Consider the following 23381-nt stretch of genomic DNA (forward strand, 5'->3'; position numbering starts at 1 on the left):
GCTCCCATCAGAGGGGGTTAAAAAGTTACGCAAATAGACTGATGTAAGTGGAACCATTGTCCATGGACACTATATAGACCCTAGAAAGAGGGACCCAGAACTCTCCATCTCCATGAACCTTACAAGTTTATGTGTTGGTTGATCTTGTTCCTTCTTCTCCCCGGTGATTTACATGTTTTGTTTCAGAAGGAGAGAGAGGAAGCAAGAATGAATGAATGGGTGAATGAATGAATAAATGAATTCTCTTTGTAGAGCTACAGTTGGGCCTTGCATTTATTTTTCTCACTGGGGATCTGAGCTAAAAGGACGATTATAGAATAGTCACTGTATGCTAAGGACAGTTTGATGTCTACCACTTCTGCTTAGCTGGCAGCCCGGATTCTAGAAGCCCACCAGAATGTGGCTCAGATGCCCCTGGTCGAAGCCAAGCTGCGGTTCATCCAGGCATGGCAATCTCTACCTGAATTTGGCCTCACCTACTACCTTGTCAGGTGATTACAATGTTCACTTGCCTCTCTTGCTCTCTATGTGTTTCTAAGTGCCTTTCTTGGATCCCGGTTTCTTCTCAGTCTAGAACATAGAACTCTTTTTATTTTAGAATATTGTCCTTTCACAAATGGCCCAAACACACTGGCTGCCCATAACAATCTTCTATACCTTCTCTTCACAGACCTACCTGGGCTCCCTGCTTCTCCCCTTGTTCCCTAAGTTTTCAAGTTGGCAGCCTGAGTGATCTGTTTAAGATCTGAGTCAAACCATGGCAGCCTCTGCCCAGAACCATCTGAAAGCCTTCTGGCTCACTCAGTGTATAAGCCAAATCCTTACAATGGTCCTACAAGACCTTAGCTCCAGAATTTCACACCTCTGCTCCTCCTTCACTATGCCCAGCCACACCGGCCTCCTGTGACAGGTCTTTGAGTGCACGCGCACGCACACACACACACACACACAAATACATACATACATACATAAAATGCTGCAGCCTTGCACTGGCTATGCCCTATGCCTACAATACTCTTTCCCCAGATACCCACATAGCACAGTCCCTCACCAGCATCTTTAATCAAGTGGCCTCTCTCACTACAGCCTACAGTTGTAAAACTGTAACCACCCCATTTGCCAGTATCCCCCGTCCCCCTTCTGTGTTTTATTTTCCTTTATGATCTTATCTGCCATATATATTTAACTTACTCATGACCCTGTCCCCCCACTACAATACAAGCTCTATGAAGATAGACATTTTCATACTGAGATCACTACTATATTCCTTGTGCCTAGAATGGTGCCTGGCATACACAGTTGGCAATTTTAAATTAATTGACTTGACCCTTTCTTACTTTGCTTTCCAATGATGTCAGTTTTATGTAAATGATGTGTACAGGGCAGCCTTATTAATTCTCTCCATTCTTCATATGTTCTTCATATCACAATAAAAACACCCTTCTTCTGTAGAAAGCTAATCCTTCACTGTCCATTCTTTGGATGCCATTTAGAAATGTTCATATTATCTTTAAGAAGTTGTATATGAATGAAAATCATATTACAGGAAGCAGTTGCTTCTTTTAATTCATATTAATTTTTTTTTAGATTTAAAGGAAGCAAGAAAGATGATATTCTGGGAGTTTCCTATAATAGGTTGATTAGAATCGATGCAACCACTGGGATTCCAATTACAACATGGAGATTCACAAATATGAAGCAGTGGAATGTAAACTGGGAAATCCGGCAGGTACAGTGAAAGTTTTTGGTACATTCAGCGTTGAGCCTATATATGTGTGTTCCATCAGAATTGTACATTACTCTGTTCATACATTTAGAACTCAGAAACCACAGGCATATGGTCATTGCTAAAATAATCACATGCAATTCTGGGCAGTTTCCTAACAAGTACAGGCCGAATGGTTTTGAATTAACACCATGGGTTGGCTTAGTCTCCATATGGACTTGCCATACAGACTCTAAAATTGCTGAGCAATTTGATTAGTTTCCTTCAACTCAGCATAGGATTATGTAAGACTTAGACTGAATTATTTAGTGGAAACTACCTGAGAACTGTCACCCAAAATGAATCCAAAAAGGCCTCATCTAATGGGCTGCCAAGAAGCCCAACTAGTTGAGGACTCAGAGGCTCAACTGCCCACCTGGAGAGCATTCCAGTCCCAAAAAGTAAAAACTACTAGAGAAGCAAGTGATGTGAGCAGGGATGACTGAGAAAAGCTTTGCCTCTTGAGTTAAGGGGACCCCAAACCGTCTGCCTCCCATTAATGGCACCCCAGGAGCTAAGTTCAAGCCAAAGCTATAAGCTGGGAAATTGTAGATCAAGTCAGAGGCACCTTAGCATCCAGATGATTTAACATATTCTGATATTGATAAAGAATCTTTTCTCCTTTGTTTTCTCATTTTTCCAGTAGAAAGCCATCTACCTAGAGGGATGATAAGAGACATACACTGTATTTTAAATTTTTTTAATGTTTATTTTTGGGAGACAGAGCACAAGCAGAGGAGGGACAGAGAGAGAGGGAGACACAGAATCAGAGGCAGGCTCCAGGCTCTGAGCTGCCAGCACAGAGCCCAGTGCCGTGAGATCATGACCTGAGCTGAAATTTGAAATTAGATGCTCAACCAACTGAGCCACCCAAGCACCCCAAACTCACACTTTTTTTTTAAAGAACCATGGATTCCTTCAGTGGAGCCACTCATTTGTAGAATAAAAGTCTGAGATTAGGTGGCCTCTATGACAGTGGCTCTAAATCCTTGTTGAGTATTAGGATCACCTGGGGAACTTGAAAACACCACTGCCCGGGCCACATCCTAGACCAATCAAATCCCAGTCTCTGGGAGTGGGAGCTTGGCATCAGTAATTTTCAAAAGTCCACTTGGGCAACCAAGGTTTGAGAACCAGTGAAGAATGTTTCTTCTGATTTAGAGTTTGTGACTTTCAGCTGGGAAGGGGTGCAGGGCTGTTGGGTGCAGGAAAATTCAGGGAGGCCTTTTATTCTCTATCAAAAAGTCTGCAAAGTACCCTGCTCCTGGACAGATGGAGTGCTTAGGAACTTCTTAACATCTAAACAAGAGTGACAGAAAGTATCTATGTGTGTTGGGAGTTAGAATGTTTTGCCAAATGTGTAGCAAAGTTGACACCACAAGAGGGCGCAAAGAGAGCAAAGACAAGTTTGCTGTAAGCGTCTAATGGAAGTGGTGATTGTTTTTGGAGTTGTTTTGAGGGGTTTTGTTTTGCTTTTTGTCTGTGGGGTTCTGGGGAGAGAGAGGGAGAGAAATCCCAAGCAGGGGGAGTTATCTGTAAGCCACCTAGGCAGTCCTCAGCTCTGACGCCATCACAAGGCGTTTTTTTCTTCATTTTCCTTGTCAGAGTTTAAGCTTACCTGTGCCTTCCTCTTCCAGGTGGCAATCGAATTTGACCAGAATGTCTCCATTGCGTTCACCTGCCTGAGTGCGGATTGCAAGATTGTGCATGAATACATCGGTGGCTACATTTTCCTGTCCACCCGGTCCAAGGACCAGAATGAGACACTTGACGAGGACCTGTTCCACAAGTTGACTGGTGGTCAGGACTGAACCAAAACAGATCTGCCTACACAGACAGTGAGCCAAGGATGGTCCTCCCTGGACAGATGGGATCCTTGGCTCACCCAATGTGTAGAGTCCAGACTGACAGACAACCATATACTTACCGCTGGTCACTCAGATGAGGATCCTTGCCTCATTTCAAACACACTGCCTAGCATATCCCTTTCCTTTCTTTGCCCTGTCCTACCAGTAACGGAGGAGGCCTCAGTTGCCTTTTCTGTAAAATGGGTAGGTAGAAGACAGGCTAATACTACTATATCCCAGTATGTAGCTACAGTTCTGTGACTTCCAGAACCTGCAAGTGTATGGCTAGAAGTCACCAGTGTGCCTTTCTGCTCCGTTGCTAAGTCAGTGGAAAGACAGAAAGGTTAAAAGCACATGTAGCCAAGGATCTACCTTATTCACTAACTCAGGTACAAAAAGAAATCTGTCTTTCCTTAACAGAACTGCTTTTAGTTCCCATATTGTGAAAATGGCAGAGGGAGTCTACACTCACACTTTTTCCCTTATAGGTCAAGGTCTGGGGGAGGGGAGGGGAGAGGTGGGGGTACCTGGTACTAGTTGGTGACAAGGGGTCAGAGCAGTGGCCTGCAGTGTCATCAGTTCACAGTGACTTCTGCAGAGGTGACTGCTGACCCATCTGGTCTTGGACATCGGTCTCCTCAGGTTACTGCTGCCACCTGCAGCTCCTTTTCCATTCCTCGGCCACCTTTAAGTCCTTCCTGATGACACGGGTGACATAGAGGAACAGGGAAATCCATTCCTCAACCCAGCTGCATGTCTCAACTGCTTCTACTCTGAGCTGGGGCTCAGGAAGATGGGTCTAGTTCTCTCTGTTCATAAAAACCACTTCCCTGCATCCAGGCTTACAATGGGGTCTCCGTCCCAGCTGGTCATGGAGAGAAGGACAAACCTCTTCTCCAAGACCACCAAGTTCAGGGGTTGATGGCTTCCTCACTGGCTTCCATCTACATTTTGTAAATTAGGAGCTGATAATAGACCTTTTTTTTTTCTTTTTGCTCTTGTCATCTCTACATCAAGACATGAGCGTGAGCCAATTAATAACTGCCCTCAATTGTCATTTTCTGTTTTGGTTTGTCAGCTTTGGGAGGAATGGGTTTTGAGAAGGAAAGAAGCAGTATCAGGGGTAGTGGGTAATATCAGATAGCATTTAATTATGTTTTTATAAATGTTCTCCTGTCACAGAAAGGACTTGGGTTGCCAGGGTAAAGCAGAGGGTCCATTTCCATTTTGAAATTCTTTTAAGATCCACTGTGCTTTATTTTCCAACTAAGACATTTGAGAAGAGAGATCTCCACTGCTCCAGGAACCACATTAAGACAGCCCTGTCTAGGGAACCCCAGGCCCTGAGCTGGAAGCTGTTGCTTGAAAGTCCTCTTTCAGCCCCTCCTTTAGAGGTCAATGTTCATGAAAACTCCCCAGGCACCAGCTGAACTTCCAAGGCCCAGCTTAAATCTAGGAAGTGGCTTAGGAACTTGGAAAGTCTGGTCCACATCATAAAGAACTTTGCTTGAAATGTCTTCTATAGAAACTAGTGCTGAGCATACTGTTTTACTTGGTGTTGGTCATTTCTATATAGTCTTAGGCTCTATTATTTTAGAACCTAAGTCAGGTCTTTAATATTATGTCAGGCCCTAGGTTAAAATAATGCTGCTTGAGGCCACATGTCACCTGTCTGCTGTGAAGCACAGCTCTACATAACTTAATCAGAGCTGGACCTTCAGTATAACTCTCTTCCTTGGCTTTCCATGGTTGCCTGACATTTCTATGAAAATACTCAAAGAAGGTGACTGGTCTTCACCAAACTTTCCAGGGAACACTTCTTCCATGACTATACGACCACATCCCAAGTGTGACCACCAAAGCCTAAATGCTGCTATTCCCAGGAGCAATGTAAGGACTCTTTTTACACTGGGTGCAAAAGGTCATCTGACTTCCTATGATGAAATTTTAAATTAATGTGTCTTTCAGCCTCGTTCGCTTTCTTATCTATACTAGATGGGGAAATCTGCATTTTTTACTATTTTTTATGAATTTTTTTAATTAAAAGCTTTATCTGGATTTGAGTATCGTCTAGTTGTGTCCTCTCCAGTCTGCTGTCTCTAAACAGGTGAATATTTTCTACCCCCTGAGAAAGGAATGCAACTTTCAAGTTTAATGCATACTTTTCCACACGGTTCCAAGATTTGAGCTCATTCCTCCCCGTGAGATTGACTTAGAAACCTCACTTACCTGTTGGCTTTAACTCCTTTCCCATTGAAGGTCCCTAGATTTCCTGACATCATAAGCTCTTTTTTCCACATCTACATTTTAGAAAAAGCATGAGAGAGAAAAGAAAAACCCAAAGGTGAAGGAGCATCAGAGGGCCTCTGACTTGATGGATGAATGTCCAAAACATTTGGATTTGATTTAGCTGTAGATGGTCCATAACAGGTAGTAATGTGCAGCTTATAGATGTCCCTTCATACAGTTCTCATGTCAACCCATTGTGGGGCAGGAATGGCTTGCCTTCTCATTTCACAAAGGAGGAAACAGTTTCAGAAGGTGAAATAACTTGCCCAAAGCCACACCACCAGTAAGCAAAACCAGAATTCAAAGCCAGGTGTGTCTTACTAACACTGTCCAAAGACCTACACTGTTGGCATTTTGGGTTCTGTCTTTTCAGCCTTTATACCAACTTGTATACTGGTTTCTGGTTTTGTATTTTAATATTATATCTATTAAGTCATTACACATTCATGGAAATTGAATAAGTCATGAGATATTCACTGAGGAAAAAAGAAGAGTAGCTATTTAACTGCTGGCTGAATGCAAAGTAAGGGGCTATGATCCTGCCTGAAAGCAGCTTAAAACGTCCCCACCTTCACACATTTCCTCCACCTTCCATCCCCCACATCTGACAACCATCAATCTATTCTATGAGTTTGTTTCTTTTAGATTCCACATATAAGTAAGATTATACAGTATTTGTCTTTTTCTGCCTGACTCATTTCACCTAGTATGATGCCCTCAAGGTCCATCCATGCTGTTGCAAATGGCAGAATTTCCCTCTTCTTAGTGGCTGAATAATATTCCATCATGTATATATACATGTATATATATGTATATATACACCTCACATACACACACACACACACATTTTATCTACATCCATTTACCCAGCAATAGACACTTAGGCTGTTTCTATATCTTGGCTATTGTGAATAATGCTGCAATGAACATGGGAATACAGATATCTCTTCAAGACAGTTATTGTATTAGCCTGATCAAAAAGGAAACTGAAACAACAAAAATAGAAAATCCAAGCCCCCACCTGAGAGCATATGTCTCCTCATCTGTAAAACAAGGGTTTGGATTGTGCGGTTTCTTACAGCCCTTCGTCTCCAGCATTCCTTGGTTGTGGTTCATTTTCCCCACAATGCAGTTGGGGTACATCCTCCACTCCTATGCACCACGCACACACTTCCTTCTGAAACTCTAGCATCACTCTGCCAACACGGGCCCATTATTCGAGTCAAACCACGTAGTTCTATAACTCGAATTTCAGGGCAGGTTGACAGGCGGCCCTGACAGTCAAACCACAGGGGCAAAACAGATACCAAGAGGTTAAATGGTTGTGCCAACCAATGTTAGAGCAAGTGAGATCTTGTGTCTGCCTCCCCAGATAATATCCTCAACAATAGAGTTGTTATTACATGGCTAAAAGAATTAGAATGCTAACATGTATTAAGGGGTATCACTGAAGGAGGAGGGAAGATGGCGGCGTAGGAGGACGCTGGGCTCACCGCGCGTCCTGCTGATCACTTAGATTCCACCTACACCTGCCTAAAGAACCCAGAAAACCGCCAGAGGATTAGCAGAAGGGAGTCTCCGGAGCCAAGCGCAGACGAGAGGCCCACGGAAGAGGGTAGGAAGGGTGGCGAGGCGGTGCGCGCTCCACGGACTGGCGGGAGGGAGCCGGGGCGGAGGGGCGGCTCGCCGGCCAAGCAGAGCCCCCGAGTCTGGCTGGCAAAAGCGGAGGGGCCGGACAGACTGTGTTCCGACAGCAAGCGCGACTTAGCGTCTGGGAGGTCATAAGTTAACAGCTCTGCTCAGAAAGCGGGAAGGCTGGAGGACAAAGGGAGGGAGAGCTGCTGAGCCCCCGGACGGCAGAGCTCAGCTTGACGGGGAACAAAGGCGCTCACCAGTGCCATCTCCCTCGCCCATCCCCCAGCCAAAATCCCAAAGAGAACCAGTTCCTGCCAGGGAACTTGCTCGCTCCGCGCAAAAACCCAACTCTGTGCTTCTGCGGAGCCAAACCTCCGGCAGCGGATCTGACTCCCTCCCGCTGCCACAGAGCCCCTCCTGAAGTGGATCACCTAAGGAGAAGCGAGCTAAGCCTGCCCCTCCTGCCCCCGTGCACCTTGCCTACCCACCCCAGCTAATACGCCAGATCCCCAGCACCACAAGCCTGGCAGTGTGCAAGTAGCCCAGATGGGCCACGCCACCCCACAGTGAATCCCGCCCCTAGGAGAGGGGAAGAGAAGGCACACACCAGTCTGACTGTGGCCCCAGCGGTGGGCTGGGGCAGACATCAGGTCGGACTGCGGCCCCACCCACCAACTCCAGTTATACACCACAGCACAGGGCAAGTGCCCTGCAGGTCCTCACCACTCCAGGGACTATCCAAAATGACCAAACGGAAGAATTCCCCTCAGAAGAATCTCCAGGAAATAACAACAGCTAATGAACTGATCAAAAAGGATTTAAATAATATAACAGAAAGTGAATTTAGAATAATAGTCATAAAATTAATCGCTGGGCTTGAAAACAGTATACAGGACAGCAGAGAATCTCTTGCCACAGAGATCAAGGGACTAAGGAACAGTCACGAGGAGCTGAAAAGCGCTTTAAACGAAATGCAAAACAAAATGGAAACGACGACAGCTCGGATTGAAGAGGCAGAGGAGAGAATAGGTGAACTAGAAGATAAAGTTATGGAGAAAGAGGAAGCTGAGAGAAAGAGAGATAAAAAAATCCAGGAGTATGAGGGGAAAATTAGAGAACTAAGTGATACACTAAAAAGAAATAATATACGCATAATTGGTATCCCAGAGGAGGAAGAGAGAGGGAAAGGTGCTGAAGGGGTACTTGAAGAAATTATAGCTGAGAACTTCCCTGAACTGGGGAAGGAAAAAGGCATTGAAATCCAAGAGGCACAGAGAACTCCCTTCAGACGTAACTTGAATCGATCTTCTGCGCGACATATCATAGTGAAACTGGCAAAATACAAGGATAAAGAGAAAATTCTGAAAGCAGCAAGGGATAAACGTGCCCTCACATATAAAGGGAGACCTATAAGACTCGTGACTGATCTCTCCTTTGAAACTTGGCAGGCCAGAAAGGCTTGGCACGATATCTTCAGTGTGCTAAACAGAAAAAATATGCAGCCGAGAATCCTTTATCCAGCAAGTCTGTCATTTAGAATAGAAGGAGAGATAAAGGTCTTCCCAAACAAACAAAAACTGAAAGAATTTGTCACCACTAAACCAGCCCTACAAGAGATCCTAAGGGGGATCCTGTGAGACAAAGTACCAGAGACATCACTACAAGCATAAAACATACAGACATCACAATGACTCTAAACCCGTATCTTTCCATAATAACACTGAATGTAAATGGATTAAATGCGCCAACCAAAAGACACAGGGTATCAGAATGGATAAAAAAACAAGACCCATCTATTTGCTGTCTACAAGAGACTCATTTTAGACCTGAGGACACCTTTAGATTGAGAGTGAGGGGATGGAGAACTATTTATCATGCTACTGGAAGCCAAAAGAAAGCTGGAGTAGCCATACTTATATCAGACAAACTAGACTTTAAATTAAAGGCTGTAACAAGAGATGAAGAAGGGCATTATATAATAATTACAGGGTCTATCCATCAGGAAGAGCTAACAATTATAAATGTCTATGCGCCGAATACCGGAGCCCCCAGATATATAAAACAATTACTCATAAACATAAGCAACCTTATTGATAAGAATGTGGTAATTGCAGGGGACTTTAACATCCCACTTACAGAAATGGATAGATCATCTAGACACATGGTCAATAAAGAAACAAGGGCCCTGAATGATACATTGGATCAGATGGACTTGACAGATATATTTAGAACTCTGCATCCCAAAGCAACAGAATATACTTTGTTCTCGAGTGCACATGGAACATTCTCCAAGATAGATCACATACTGGGTCACAAAACAGCCCTTCATAAGTTTACAAGAATTGAAATTATACCATGCATACTTTCAGACCACAATGCTATGAAGCTTGAAATCTACCACAGGAAAAAGTCTGGAAAACCTCCAAAAGCATGGAGGTTAAAGAACACCTACTAACGAATGAGTGGGTCAACCAGGCAATTAGAGAAGAAATTAAAAAATATATGGAAACAAACGAAAATGAAAATACAACAATCCAAACGCTTTGGGACGCAGCGAAGGCAGTCCTGAGAGGAAAATACATTGCAATCCAGGCCTATCTCAAGAAACAAGAAAAATCCCAAATACAAAATCTAACAGCACACCTAAAGGAAATAGAAGCAGAACAGCAAAGGCAGCCTAAACCCAGCAGAAGAAGAGAAATAATAAAGATCAGAGCAGAAATAAACAATATAGAATCTAAAAAAACTGTAGAGCAGATCAACGAAACCAAGAGTTGGCTTTTTGAAAAAATAAACAAAATTGACAAACCTCTAGCCAGACTTCTCAAAAAGAAAAGGGAGATGACCCAAATAGATAAAATCATGAATGAAAATGGAATTATTACAACCAATCCCTCAGAGATACAAACAATTATCAGGGAATACTATGAAAAATTATATGCCAGCAAATTGGACAACCTGGAAGAAATGGACAAATTCCTAAACACCCACACTCTTCCAAAACTCAATCAGGAGGAAATAGAAAGCTTGAACAGACCCATAACCAGCGAAGAAATTGAATCGGTTATCAAAAATCTCCCAACAAATAAGAGTCCAGGACCAGATGGCTTCCCAGGGGAGTTCTACCAGACGTTTAAAGCAGAGATAATACCTATCCTTCTCAAGCTATTCCAAGAAATAGAAAGGGAAGGAAAACTTCCAGACTCATTCTATGAAGCCAGTATTACTTTGATTCCTAAACCAGACAGAGACCCAGTAAAAAAAGAGAACTACAGGCCAATATCTCTGATGAATATGGATGCAAAAATTCTCAATAAGATACTAGCAAATCGAATTCAACGGCATATAAAAAGAATTATTCACCATGATCAAGTGGGATTCATTCCTGGGATGCAGGGCTGGTTCAACATTTGCAAATCGATCAACGTGATACATCACATTAACAAAAAAAAAGAGAAGAACCATATGATCCTGTCAATCGATGCAGAAAAGGCCTTTGACAAAATCCAGCACCCTTTCTTAATAAAAACCATTGAGAAAGTCGGGATAGAAGGAACATACTTAAAGATCATAAAAGCCATTTATGAAAAGCCCACAGCTAACATCATCCTCAACGGGGAAAAACTGAGAGCTTTTTCCCTGAGATCAGGAACACGACAGGGATGCCCACTCTCACCGCTGTTGTTTAACATAGTGCTGGAAGTTCTAGCATCAGCAATCAGACAACAAAAGGAAATCAAAGGCATCAAAATTGGCAAAGATGAAGTCAAGCTTTCGCTTTTTGCAGATGACATGATATTATACATGGAAAATCCGACAGACTCCACCAAAAGTCTGCTAGAACTGATACATGAATTCAGCAAAGTTGCAGGATACAAAATCAATGTACAGAAATCAGTTGCATTCTTATACACTAACAATGAAGCAACAGAAAGACAAATAAAGAAACTGATCCCGTTCACAATTGCACCAAGAAGCATAAAATACCTAGGAATAAATCTAACCAAAGATGTAAAAGATCTGTATGCTGAAAACTATAGAAAGCTTATGCAGATAATTGAAGAAGATATAAAGAAATGGAAAGACATTCCCTGCTCATGGATTGGAAGAATAAATATTGTCAAAATGTCAATACTACCCAAAGCTATCTACACATTCAATGCAATCCCAATCAAAATTGCACCAGCATTCTTCTCGAAACTAGAACAAGCAATCCTAAAATTCATATGGAACCACAAAAGGCCCCGAATAGCCAAAGTAATTTTGAGGAAGAAGACCAAAGCAGGAGGCATCACAATCCCAGACTTTAGCCTCTACTACAAAGCTGTCATCATCAAGACAGCATGGTATTGGCATAAAAACAGACACATAGACCAATGGAATAGAATAGAAACCCCAGAACTAGACCCACAAACATATGGCCAACACATCTTTGACAAAGCAGGAAAGAACATCCAATGGAAAAAAGACAGTCTCTTTAACAAATGGTGCTGGGAGAACTGGACAGCAACATGCAGAAGGTTGAAACTAGACCACTTTCTCACACCATTCACAAAAATAAACTCAAAATGGATAAAGGACCTGAATGTGAGACAGGAAACCATCAAAACCTTAGAGGAGAAAGCAGGAAAAGACCTCTCTGACCTCAGCCGTAGCAATCTCTTACTCGGCACATCCCCAAAGGCAAGGGAATTAAAAGCAAAAGTGAATTACTGGGACCTTATGAAGATAAAAAGCTTCTGCACAGCAAAGGAAACAACCAACAAAACTAAAAGGCAACCAACGGAATGGGAAAAGATATTTGCAAATGACGTATCGGACAAAGGGCTAGTATCCAAAATCTATAAAGAGCTCACCAAACTCCACACCCGAAAAACAAATAACCCAGTGAAGAAATGGGCAGAAAACATGAATAGACACTTCTCTAAAGAAGACATCCGGATGGCCAACAGGCACATGAAAAGATGTTCAACGTCGCTCCTTATCAGGGAAATACAAATCAAAACCACACTCAGATATCACCTCACGCCAGTCAGAGTGGCCAAAATGAACAAATCAGGAGACTATAGATGCTGGAGAGGATGTGGAGAAACGGGAACCCTCTTGCACTGTTGGTGGGAATGCAAATTGGTGCAGCCGCTCTGGAAAGCAGTGTGGAGGTTCCTCAGAAAATTAAAAATAGACCTACCCTATGACCCAGCAATAGCACTGCTAGGAATTTATCCAAGGGATACAGGAGTACTGATGCATAGGGGCACTTGTACCCCAATGTTTATAGCAGCACTCTCAACAATAGCCAAATTATGGAAAGAGCCGAAATGTCCATCAACTGATGAATGGATAAAGAAATTGTGGTTTATATACACAATGGAATACTACGTGGCAATGAGAAAAGATGAAATATGGCCTTTTGTAGCAAGGTGGATGGAACTGGAGAGTGTGATGCTAAGTGAAATAAGCCATACAGAGAAAGACAGATACCATATGGTTTCACTCTTATGTGGATCCTGAGAAACTTAACAGAAACCCATGGGGGAGGGGAAGGAAAAAAAAAAAAAAAAAAAACAGGTTAGAGTGGGAGACAGCCAAAGCATAAGAGACTGTTAAAAACTGAGAACAAACTGAGGGTTGATGGGGGGTGGGAGGGAGGGCAGGGTGGGTGATGGGTATTGAGGAGGGCACCTTTTGGGATGAGCACTGGGTGTTGTATGGAAACCAATTTGACAGAAAAATTTCATATATTAAAAAAAAAAAAGGGGGGTATCACTTGTGCTTCCCATGAGTCCTCTCAATTCAGCCTCTGCGTAAGGTAAGTATTGTCAGCCTCATTGTACAGATTAGGAAACATGCAGTGGTTGCTGGTAAATACAGGGGGAGACCTGATTCACCCATTTCCTTGGTGTAAAGACTCCCACCGTAGACAGCATGGCATCTGTGAAAACAATTGGGAAGATACCCAGCTCTCTGACAGGGACAAGCCAGCTCTAGCATACACCGGAACTACTGTGTACAGAGTCAAGAAACTTGTATTTTAATAAGCAACTTGTCAAGGTCACCCAACTGGAGTGTTGAAAGCAAGGATTTGAACCTAGACCTCCTGACTTGAGTGGTATTCTCTAGCACCACTCTTGATAATCCTGTGTGAATGGCAAGGCCTCTTGAGTCAAGAGCCCTAGATTGTCTTTATTTGTGATAATCCCTCTTAAGGTGATTTGTTCCCATCCCACCCCAACATACGTCAGTAAGGCCTACAAAACTCCATAGACATTTTTTTTCCTTCAATTACATTATACCAGATTTCAAATGTCAAAAGAGTGAAATTTTCTACTAAAAAAATTTTTCAGATCCCAACGGCTGGCCCACTTGTCCAATATGATATCTGATTGCAAATTTGGGTCAGAGGTGGAATTCAGGAGGGTGGGAAAGAGGTCTGCCTTCTTCCCAGCAAAGAAAACACCAACCCATGACCAGAGAAAACACCATCCACCCCCATCCCCACAAATGGTTGGCCCTGATCCTGCCATTGCATATAAGTGATTAATGCCAATTCCACCACAGAGAGACAACTTTCCCTCAGGGTCTGAGCTCTGTTTTTAGAGGCTGAGTGAAATGTTGTTACTCTGACCTTTTCCTCCCTTTACAAATGGTTCTTTGAATCAGGTAGACATCAGAAGAGCAAATGGGCAGCCAAACACTTGGCAAGAAGCTGTTGAATAATCCACTCCTTATAACCTAAGCAAAGTTCATTCTAGGACAAGGGGCTGCAAATGCTACTGTGTTTGGGGGGAGGTGATGTACACAGACACAGTCAGATATGAGACACAGGGATTTGTGAAGCATGCCCTGACTAGTAGTCACAGATCTTAAAATATGTGAATAATCTCTCATATATCCGAGAACCTAATGTAGCCTATGGGCCTACAGTTGTCAATCCATGCTAGGGTTCAGCCAACTGTATTTCAGCCAATTCAGTTAAACAAACACATACACACAAACACACACATGTATATAATCTATATGTTTCATATAAGCTATATAACATATAAATATACAGTTGATATAACTTACTATATTTATTGTGTGTTTGTATATTTATATATAATATAAATTATATATACATATATATTTCTATCAGTTAAAATTGCTTAGCTACAAGTACATATACAGATATATATATTTATATACACACACACATATGTGTGTGTGTATATAAATATATATATATATATATATATGTAATATATATAAAATAACAGTGGCTCAAACAAGAGATGTTTTTCTCTCTTCCACCTGATACTCCTAAGGCAAGTCTGGGCCAATAAAGCATATATACCATGTCAAGGACCCATGTCATTGCATCTTTTCCATCCACTATGTATAGCTTCTATTCACAAAGTCCTCTCATGATCCAACATGGCTGCTCTGGTTCCAGGCATTATGCCATATGGCTTCAATTAACTATAAGGGAGGTTGAAATATTTGGTCTTTGTTCAAAGTAGCCATGGCCTCAACTACAAATCAGAGTTCCTTTACTGATAAACAGGGTGAGAGTAGATATCAGGAAACAAGTAGCTCCATCTGCCATAAGCACCTACTATGTGCTAGGCACTACACTAGCTGCCAAGGATAATACAATCTAGCAAGAGACAGGCAGCTGAGTAAATAACTCTGTAATGTTGTATAACAGGCATTATTCTTGATACATTAAAGACATATGAGCACAATAGAGAGGGAGTAGTTTTGTTAGAGTCAAGAGCAAAGGAGGAAGGATCTTCCCAGAAAGAAAGGACATTTAGACTGGGTCTTAAAGGATGAATAAGAGTTTTCCAAGTGGGAGAAGGACAGAAATAAGGTCAAGCTTGGAAGAGGGGCCATTAGTGATTGGTGTGTGTGTGTGTGTGTGTGTGTGTGTGTGTGTGTGTGTGTGTGTGTGAAACTCATTCTGAAAGCAATTCCAGAACAAGAATTACAAACATGTTTTCAACACTTGAAAGCATCATCTGTAAAACGACATTATCTACCAAGTACCTCTGCTCAAGACCAACCCCTGCCAGATAATTTTTTTAAATCACTCTCAGGAGGTGATGATCCAAACATCCTCTTCAAGTAAAATAAACATGTTCTCAATTCTCCTAAGAAAATGATCTCAGAGTTCTAATCTTGGGTTCTTTCTCAGGCTTACTTCATGAAACTAATGCTAGTTCCTCCAGCAACAAAATGGAAATATAATATCATGTGATCCCATCTAAAAGGATTGGTCAGCAACTTCCTAGAATTTAGAGTATCTCAGATAGGTTCCATAAACAGTTGGTGTAATTAATAATCACTAAAAAAGTAATTTTCTTAATATATTATTAAGGATTCATCATCATGTACTTACAATCTATACTATTTTCAGTAATGACAAAAAGCCATCACTGTTAAAATCTTTTCAAAAAAATACTTAACATTCCAACTCTCTGATACTACTATTTCATACCTTCTTTTCTTTTCAACCTGCCTCAACACCTACCCTCAGCTGATGATCTGTAACAGAATGACCTGCATGTTACTGAGCACAGTGATGTCATCAGATGGGAAGAGCCTCACCTCTTCACTCTTCATCTGTCCTCACAATGTCTTTCTTCCCTCTTGCCTCAGTTGGAAAAGTGCCTAATCCACAGCCTTCTGAGTACTGTCCCCTCATGACCTCCAAAGCACTCAATTCCTGCAGTTTCCTCCTCTCTCTCTTGCATCATTCTCTTCTCCCCATCTCTTGACACATTCCCATCAGACTGCAAACATGTTCTCTCTCTTTGGGGGTTTTAAAATACAGCTACAAACTCTCTCAGTGTCCTCCCATCAAGAGATGGGATCTAAGTCCCCTCACCTTAAATCTGAGTTGGCTTGTGGCTGGATTGACCAATAGACTACAGCAAAAGTAATGCTATGTGACTTCTAACTGTAAGTCATAAAAGGCCATGTAGCTTCTGTTTTTTCCACAGGATACTCCCTCTTCGAGCCCTGAGGCCACCATGCTAGGGAAGCCACAAGTAGGCACTCCAACTGACAATCTCAGCAGAGCCTGGCCCTCAGGTCATCCCTACCAAGGTGCCAGACCCATGAGTAAATCCATCTTGAAGCCTCAAAACCAGTCCACTGAACAGCTGAATACTACCAATGACTAATCAATGCTAAATGGAACAAAAGAATCATCTAGCCAAACTCCGACCAAATTCCTGACCCTCAAAAATCATGTAATAGAATATAATAAATGTTGCTTTAAGCCACTAAGTTTTGGGGGTACTTACTGGGCAGCCATAGATAACTACAACGATATTCCCCACCTTATAAAAGGTTTGAACTCTGCCCCATTTTTCTGCTCCTGCTCACAGCAAAAGTTCTCCGAATACATAGGAAAGCTAACACATATTTTCTCATGCCCTTAACTCACTCCTCTCTGGCTTCTGTCCCTCCCCCCCACCCCCAATCAACCCTTCTCTTGTCCAGCTCATAAAAGTACTCCATTATTTAGTCTGTCAAAACCTGGCTGGCTGTGCCCCTCTTAATGAAATATTGTTCTCTCTTAACTTTCATGATTCCAAATTTTCCTGATTTTTCTCCTACCTCCCTGGCTTTCTCTCAGCCTGCTAGGCTGATTTCTCTTCCTCTGTTCCACTAGCAAATGTTGGCTTGTTCCTCTTCTCTTCTCTTTCTACACACTTGCCCTAGGTGGCCTCAACCAGTCTACTGGCTTCAAGCACCATCTATATGGTGATGCCTCCCAAATGTAACTTTCCAGCTCTGACCTCTCCCCAGAATTCCAGTTGGATGTCCAGTTATCTCCCTCAGTATCTCCTTGTAGGTCTAACAGACATCTCAAACTTAATATGGTCAAAACAGAGCCTATGATTTTCCTCCCCCAAATCTGTTGCTGTCTTAGACTTCTCTTTCCCAGTAAATGGCCTCTCAGTCCATCAATCCTTTCAATGTCCTCAGGTCGAAGAACTTAGGGATCATCATTTTTTTTAATGTTTATTTATTTATTTTGAGAGAGAGAGAGAGAGAGTGAGAGTGACAGAGTGAGAGTGAGAGCGAGCGAGCGCACCAGCAGGGGTGGGGCAGAGAGTTGGGGGAGAGAATCCCAGGCAGACTCTGTGCTGTCAGCACAGAGCCCAACGCAGGGCTTGATCTCACAACCCGGGAGATCATGCCCTGAGCCTAAATCAAGAGTCAGACACTTACCCAACTGAGCCACCCAAACGGCTTAGGGATCATGCTTGATACTTTTTCTCTCATCCCTCATGTATTAGTTTTCCCTAGCTGCTATAACAAATCACCACAATTAAAACAATATACAATATCCCATTCAGCCACAAAAAGGAACGAAATTTTGATATATGCTACAACATGATTGACCTTAGCATTAAACATTATGTGAAGGGTACCTGAGTGGCTCAGTTGGTGAAATGTCCAACTTTGGCTCAGGTCATGATCTCATGGTTTTTGAGTTTGAGCCCCGCGTTGTGTACTGATACCTCAGAGCCTGGAGCCTACTTCATATTCTGTATCTCCCTCTCTCTCTGCCTCTCCCCTGCTTGTGTGCGCTCTCTCTCTCTCTCTCTCTCTCTCTCTCAAATAAATAAATAAATAAATAAACAAACAAACAAACAAACAAACATTAAACATTATGCCTGGTGACATAAGCCAGACAAAGGACAAATATTGTACAATTCCACTGAGAGGAGGTATCTAGAATAGACCAATATAGAAACAGAGAGTAGAACAGAGGTTACCAGCAGTTGGGGAGGCAGAGAAAGGAGAGTTGTCATTTAATGAGTAAAGTTTTTGTTGTGATGACAGCAATGTTTCAGGCATAGATAACAGTTACACAACATTATGAATGTATTTAATGCCACTGAATTGTATACCTAAGGAGTGGTTAAAATGATACATATTGTTCTATATATTTTACCACAATAAAAACAATGACGTATGCATTTATTCTCTCAGAGTTCTAGAAATGAGCATTCTGAAATCAGTTTCCCTGAGCCCAAATCAAAGTGCCAGCAGAGCCATACTCCCTCAGGAGGGATTGGGGACAATCCACGTCCTTGCCTTTCTAGCTTCTGCATTCCTAGACCCTCCTCCTATCTTCATTATTTAAGTATATTTATTTGTTTTGAGGAAGGGGGAGAGAGAGCGTGAGCAGGGGAGGGGTGGAGACAGAGGGAGAAAGAGGGAGAGGGGGAGAGAGAGAAACTGAGAGAGAAAGAGAGATAGAAAGAGAAAGAGAGAGAGAGGAGAGAGACAGACTCCCAAGCAGGCTTCCTGCTGTCAGCACAGAGCCCGACACAGGGTTCAATCTCATGAACTGTGAGATCATGACCTGAGCTGCAATCAAGAGCCAGATGCTTAACTGATGAGCCACCCAGGTGGCTCTATCTTCCTCTATCTTCAAAGCCCATAGCATAGCGTATTCCTTCAGTCTCCACATGGCCTTCCTCTTCTCTGTAGTAAACTCTCCCTCTGCCTCTATCTTATAAAGACACCTGTGCTTCCATCAGGAGCCCATCCAGATGATCCAGGATAATCTCTCCATCTCAAGACTCTTACCTTAATCTCATATGCAAACTCCTGTTGCCATTTAAGTGACATCTACAGGTTCCAGCAATTAAAATGTGTGTGTCTTTGGGGCCATTATCCAGCCTACCACACCTTACTTCCAACCCACTTACAAGTCTTGTGGATCCCACAACATATTTCACAACATATTTCAAATGTGAACACTCTTCTCCACGTTCACTATCCTCACTGTCAAACTAGCATCATCTCCTCCCCCTTGGACACTTTCAACACCCCCTTAATGTAGCTCTCTTGCCTACAATAGATACAGCAACTAGAGTGACCTTTAACACAACCCCCTTAATCACATCCCTTCCCACCTGTCCCCTCTCCCACCATCCTCTAGCCACAAAGATCTGCTTTCTGTGACTCACACACAGCAGGCTCTTTCCTGCTTCCAAATCTTTGCTCATTTGCTCTGGAATATTATTCCCCATGGCCCTTTGCTTGACAGCTCCATCCCACCCCAGGCCTCAGTGCAAATGAAGCAAGCCTTCCGATGACCACCTCCACTCTCCTCCCCAATTCCTTTACATTACATCAGTCTGTTTATATCCTTTATAATTCTTACTGTAATCTGTAATTATCATATTCACTTACTATTTCCCAATATAGGCACAGCAGCCTCAGGGGAACTCTGGTCTTCCTAAGGACCCAGGCTGACACAACAGCCACCTTCCCAAATACTGCCAATTTTCAGAGGGGAAGAGAGAGCCCTGGAGGGTCTCACACCAGCAGCTAAATGCATTGTATGGAAGTGATACTCATTGGCCAGAACAAAATATGGAAACATTCAACCACAGGGGGCCAGGAAGTATAATCTTACTGAGTGACCAGAAGGGAGAAAAGCTGAAATACGTGGCAAATAGCGCTAATGATCACAACAAAGTCTTTTACAAAATGACCCCCAAATAATGTTTCCGATGTCTTCTCCCTACATTCCTCCACCATGGCTCCTGCTAGTCTCCTACCATATTGAACTGTCCATTCCCTCAACACACCAGGTCTTGTCATACCTCCAATTCCTTAACACATACTGAGCCATGCACCTCAGATGCTCTTCAAAAATAACCACTATTCTGAAGATTGATGAGTTTTGCCTCTTCTTGAACTTCACATAAATGGAACCATATAGTACATACTCTTGTGCCTGGCTTCTGCTGTTCAACAAAGTGTCTGTGAGAATCATCGCTGTTGTTGAGTTCATTGTTTGCTGCAACTGTGCGGTCGTATGACTATGCCATAATTTATGTATTCATTTTCCTACTTATAGCCCTTTGGGTTGTGTTCAGTTTGGGGCCTTCATGAATAAAGTTGTTATAAACATTCTTTTGGTGGATATATATGCTCATTTCTCTTGAGTATCAAGAGTGCACCTGCTGAGTCATTATGTAGATATATGCTTGTCATTCATCAAAACTGCCAGTTTTGGGGAATGCAAGCTGATGCAGCCACTCTGGAAAACAGTATGGAGGCTCCTCAAAAAACTAAAAATAGAACTACCCTACGACCCAGCAATTGCACTGCTAGGCATTTATCCAAGGGATACAGGTGTGCTGTTTCAAAGGGACACATGCACCCCCATGTTTATAGCAGCACTATCGACAATAGCCAAAGTATGGAAAGAGCCCAAATGTCCATTGATGGATGAATGGATAAAGAAGACGTGGTATATATATACAATGAAGTATTACTTGGCAATCAAAAAGAATGAAATCTTGTCATTTTGCAACTACATGGATGGACTGGAGAGTATTATGCTAAGTGAAATTAGTCAGTCATAGAAGACAAATATCATATGACTTCACTCATATGAGGACTTTAAGATACAAAACAGATGAACATAAGGGAAGGGAAGCAAAAATAATATACAAACAGAAAGGGGGACAAAACATAAGAGACTCTTAAATATAGAGAACAAACAGAGGGCTGCTGGAGGGGTTGTGGGAGGGGGGATGGGCTACATGGGTAAGGGGCATTAAGGAATCTACTGAAATCATTGTTGCACCATATGCTAACTTAGATGTAAATTAAACAATAAATTTAAAATAATTAATTAATTTAAAAACTGCCAATTTTCCAAAGTAGCTGCACCGTCTGACATTCGCACCAGCAGTGTCTAATAATTCTACTTACTCCACACCCTTTCACAAACTTGGTACTCTCAGTCCCTTTAATTTTGAGTGGGTGCACAGTAGTATCTCATTGTGGTTCGAATTTGCATTTCCACATTAAGTAATAACATTAACCACATGCTCATATGCTTGATGGATAGTGTGCGTTTTTTCTTTCAACAAAATGTTATCGTGTCTGCAAGTTGCTGTAGCAATGGGGAATAAACAACATCCAAGCTCTGTAAGATTCTAAATTATGACCTTGTGTATGCAACTTGAATACTTTTGCTTCGGGAAGAATCTTCTTTAACATACTAAAAAGTCTATACAAGCAAACCATCACTGTTCTGTGGAAAACCCCAAAGAAAGGAAATATAACTGATCAGAAACAAAAGAAGCGAAGGACATAGTTAATAAATGCTCATTTGTTCAGCAAATGTTTCTTTTTTAATTTTTTTTAATGTTTCTTTATTTTTGAGAGACAGAGTGTGAGCAGGGGAAGGGCAGTGTTAAAGGGAGACACAGAATCCGAAGCAGGCTCCAGGCTCTGAGCTGTCAGCACAGAGCCCGACATGGGGCTCAAACCCACCGACTGTGAGATCATGACCTGAGCTGAAGCCAGATGCTCAACCGCCTGAGCCACCCAGAGGGCCCCTCATTCAGCAAATGTTTCTTAAATACCCATTGTATGCAGGTACTGCCAGACGCTGGGATGCAGAAGTGAACAAGCTAGACACACATTCCCTGGGCTAACAGAGCTTGCATTTCAGCCTTCTGTGACAAGAAGATAGTGTACTCACACTGATGGTGACTGTTCTCTGTCTTCCACCCCTTCTAGACTGGGAACTACTTGAAGGGCATGGTTCAGGTCTTATTCATCTCTGAGTCCCCATTTTATACACCGAGCACCTAGGGCATGTACTGGCATGTTCTCAGGGACGTGTGTGCTGAATTGTTAACCCTGGACTGATTTATTTACTTATAGATGAGAAATATGAGGCAGAAGCTCAAGAATACAGATACTGTATTCTTATAAATAATTCTTATAAAAAATTCTTATAAAAGAATTCTTATAAATTCTTATAAAAGAATAATATAAATAATTCTTATAAAAAAAGGAGCAGCATTAAAATGCAAACCCAGTGGGGCACCTGGATGGCTCAGTCTTTTAAGCATCCGACTTCGGTTCAGGTCATGATCTCGCGATTCGTGAGTTCGAGCCCTGGGTCGGGCTCTGTGCTGACAGCTCAGAGCCTGGAGCCTGCTGGGGATTCTGTGTGTCCCTCTCTCTCTGTCCCTCCCCTGCTCACACACACACACACACACACACACACTCTCTCTCTCTCTCTCTCTCTCTCTCACAAAAGTAAATAAACTAAAAAAATGCAAACCCAATATCTTGCCCCAGTTTTAGGACCTTTCCACTCATGTGCTGTCTCGGGCTGTAATGAATTCCAGAATGTGCTTTATAAAAACAGCCCGTGTACTGTCTTATCCCACTCCCTACGTGCAAAATAAAGGGGCAGATTAAAGTCTGACCTCTCATTTCAGTTTGAATCCTTCCCACTACAATTTTAACAGAATCTCAAATGGCATTTTTTTAAAACTCTAAGCATTCTACAAATCCTTATGCTGCAAGCTTACTGCTGTTGAGGGACACCTCAACAGAAAAATAAACAGGACTCTGAACCCATGACTATTTTATTCCCTGAAGATCATTTCCTCACAGGCAGGTCAGCCACGTCAGTGGAGCCCACTCAGGCATCTTGGTCCCCACCACCTGAAGGCCCCTTTCCTGCATTCCATTCCGTGAGAGCTGGCTGCTGGAGACCTGACAACCTGGTACCATCTCCTCCCTCAGACACTCCCCCATTCCTCCAGCTTATCTCTATCAGAGAAGAATGCAGCCTTCAAGCTAGTACATTCCGGCTCCAGCGCTTACAGGAAGAACCCTCAGCAGAACTGTCTGGCATCTGGAAAGCAGGGCAGAGGCAGCTGGCTGAACAGTCACCTGCCACCTAGGCCGGCATCCCAGGCTGCTACAGCTGTGAACAGAGCTGGACAGGACTCCTGGGGAAGCACCAATTCTGGATCTCTGGGGCAACCTATATTAGGGGTATTCATTTC

At 42.6% G+C, this 23381-nt stretch overlaps 1 protein-coding gene across 2 annotated transcripts in view; it reads left to right on the plus strand.

Moving 5' to 3' along the window:
- Positions 1-5670, plus strand: part of FERMT1 (FERM domain containing kindlin 1) — a 35611-nt gene extending 29941 nt beyond the window's left edge. For both annotated transcript variants that reach the window (XM_060612445.3, XM_060612454.3), the window contains 3 exons: positions 367-491; positions 1588-1729; positions 3403-5670. In XM_060612445.3, coding sequence (XP_060468428.1) covers positions 367-491; positions 1588-1729; positions 3403-3576 — 441 coding nt within the window. In that variant the 3' untranslated portion in view covers positions 3577-5670. The remainder of the gene's footprint in view (positions 1-366; positions 492-1587; positions 1730-3402) is intronic.
- The last annotated feature ends 17711 nt before the right edge of the window (positions 5671-23381 follow it).

This window comes from Panthera onca, chromosome A3, assembly GCF_046562875.1.
Source record: "Panthera onca isolate mPanOnc1 chromosome A3, mPanOnc1 haplotype 2, whole genome shotgun sequence".
In the NCBI taxonomy this organism is placed as follows: Eukaryota; Metazoa; Chordata; class Mammalia; order Carnivora; family Felidae; genus Panthera; species Panthera onca.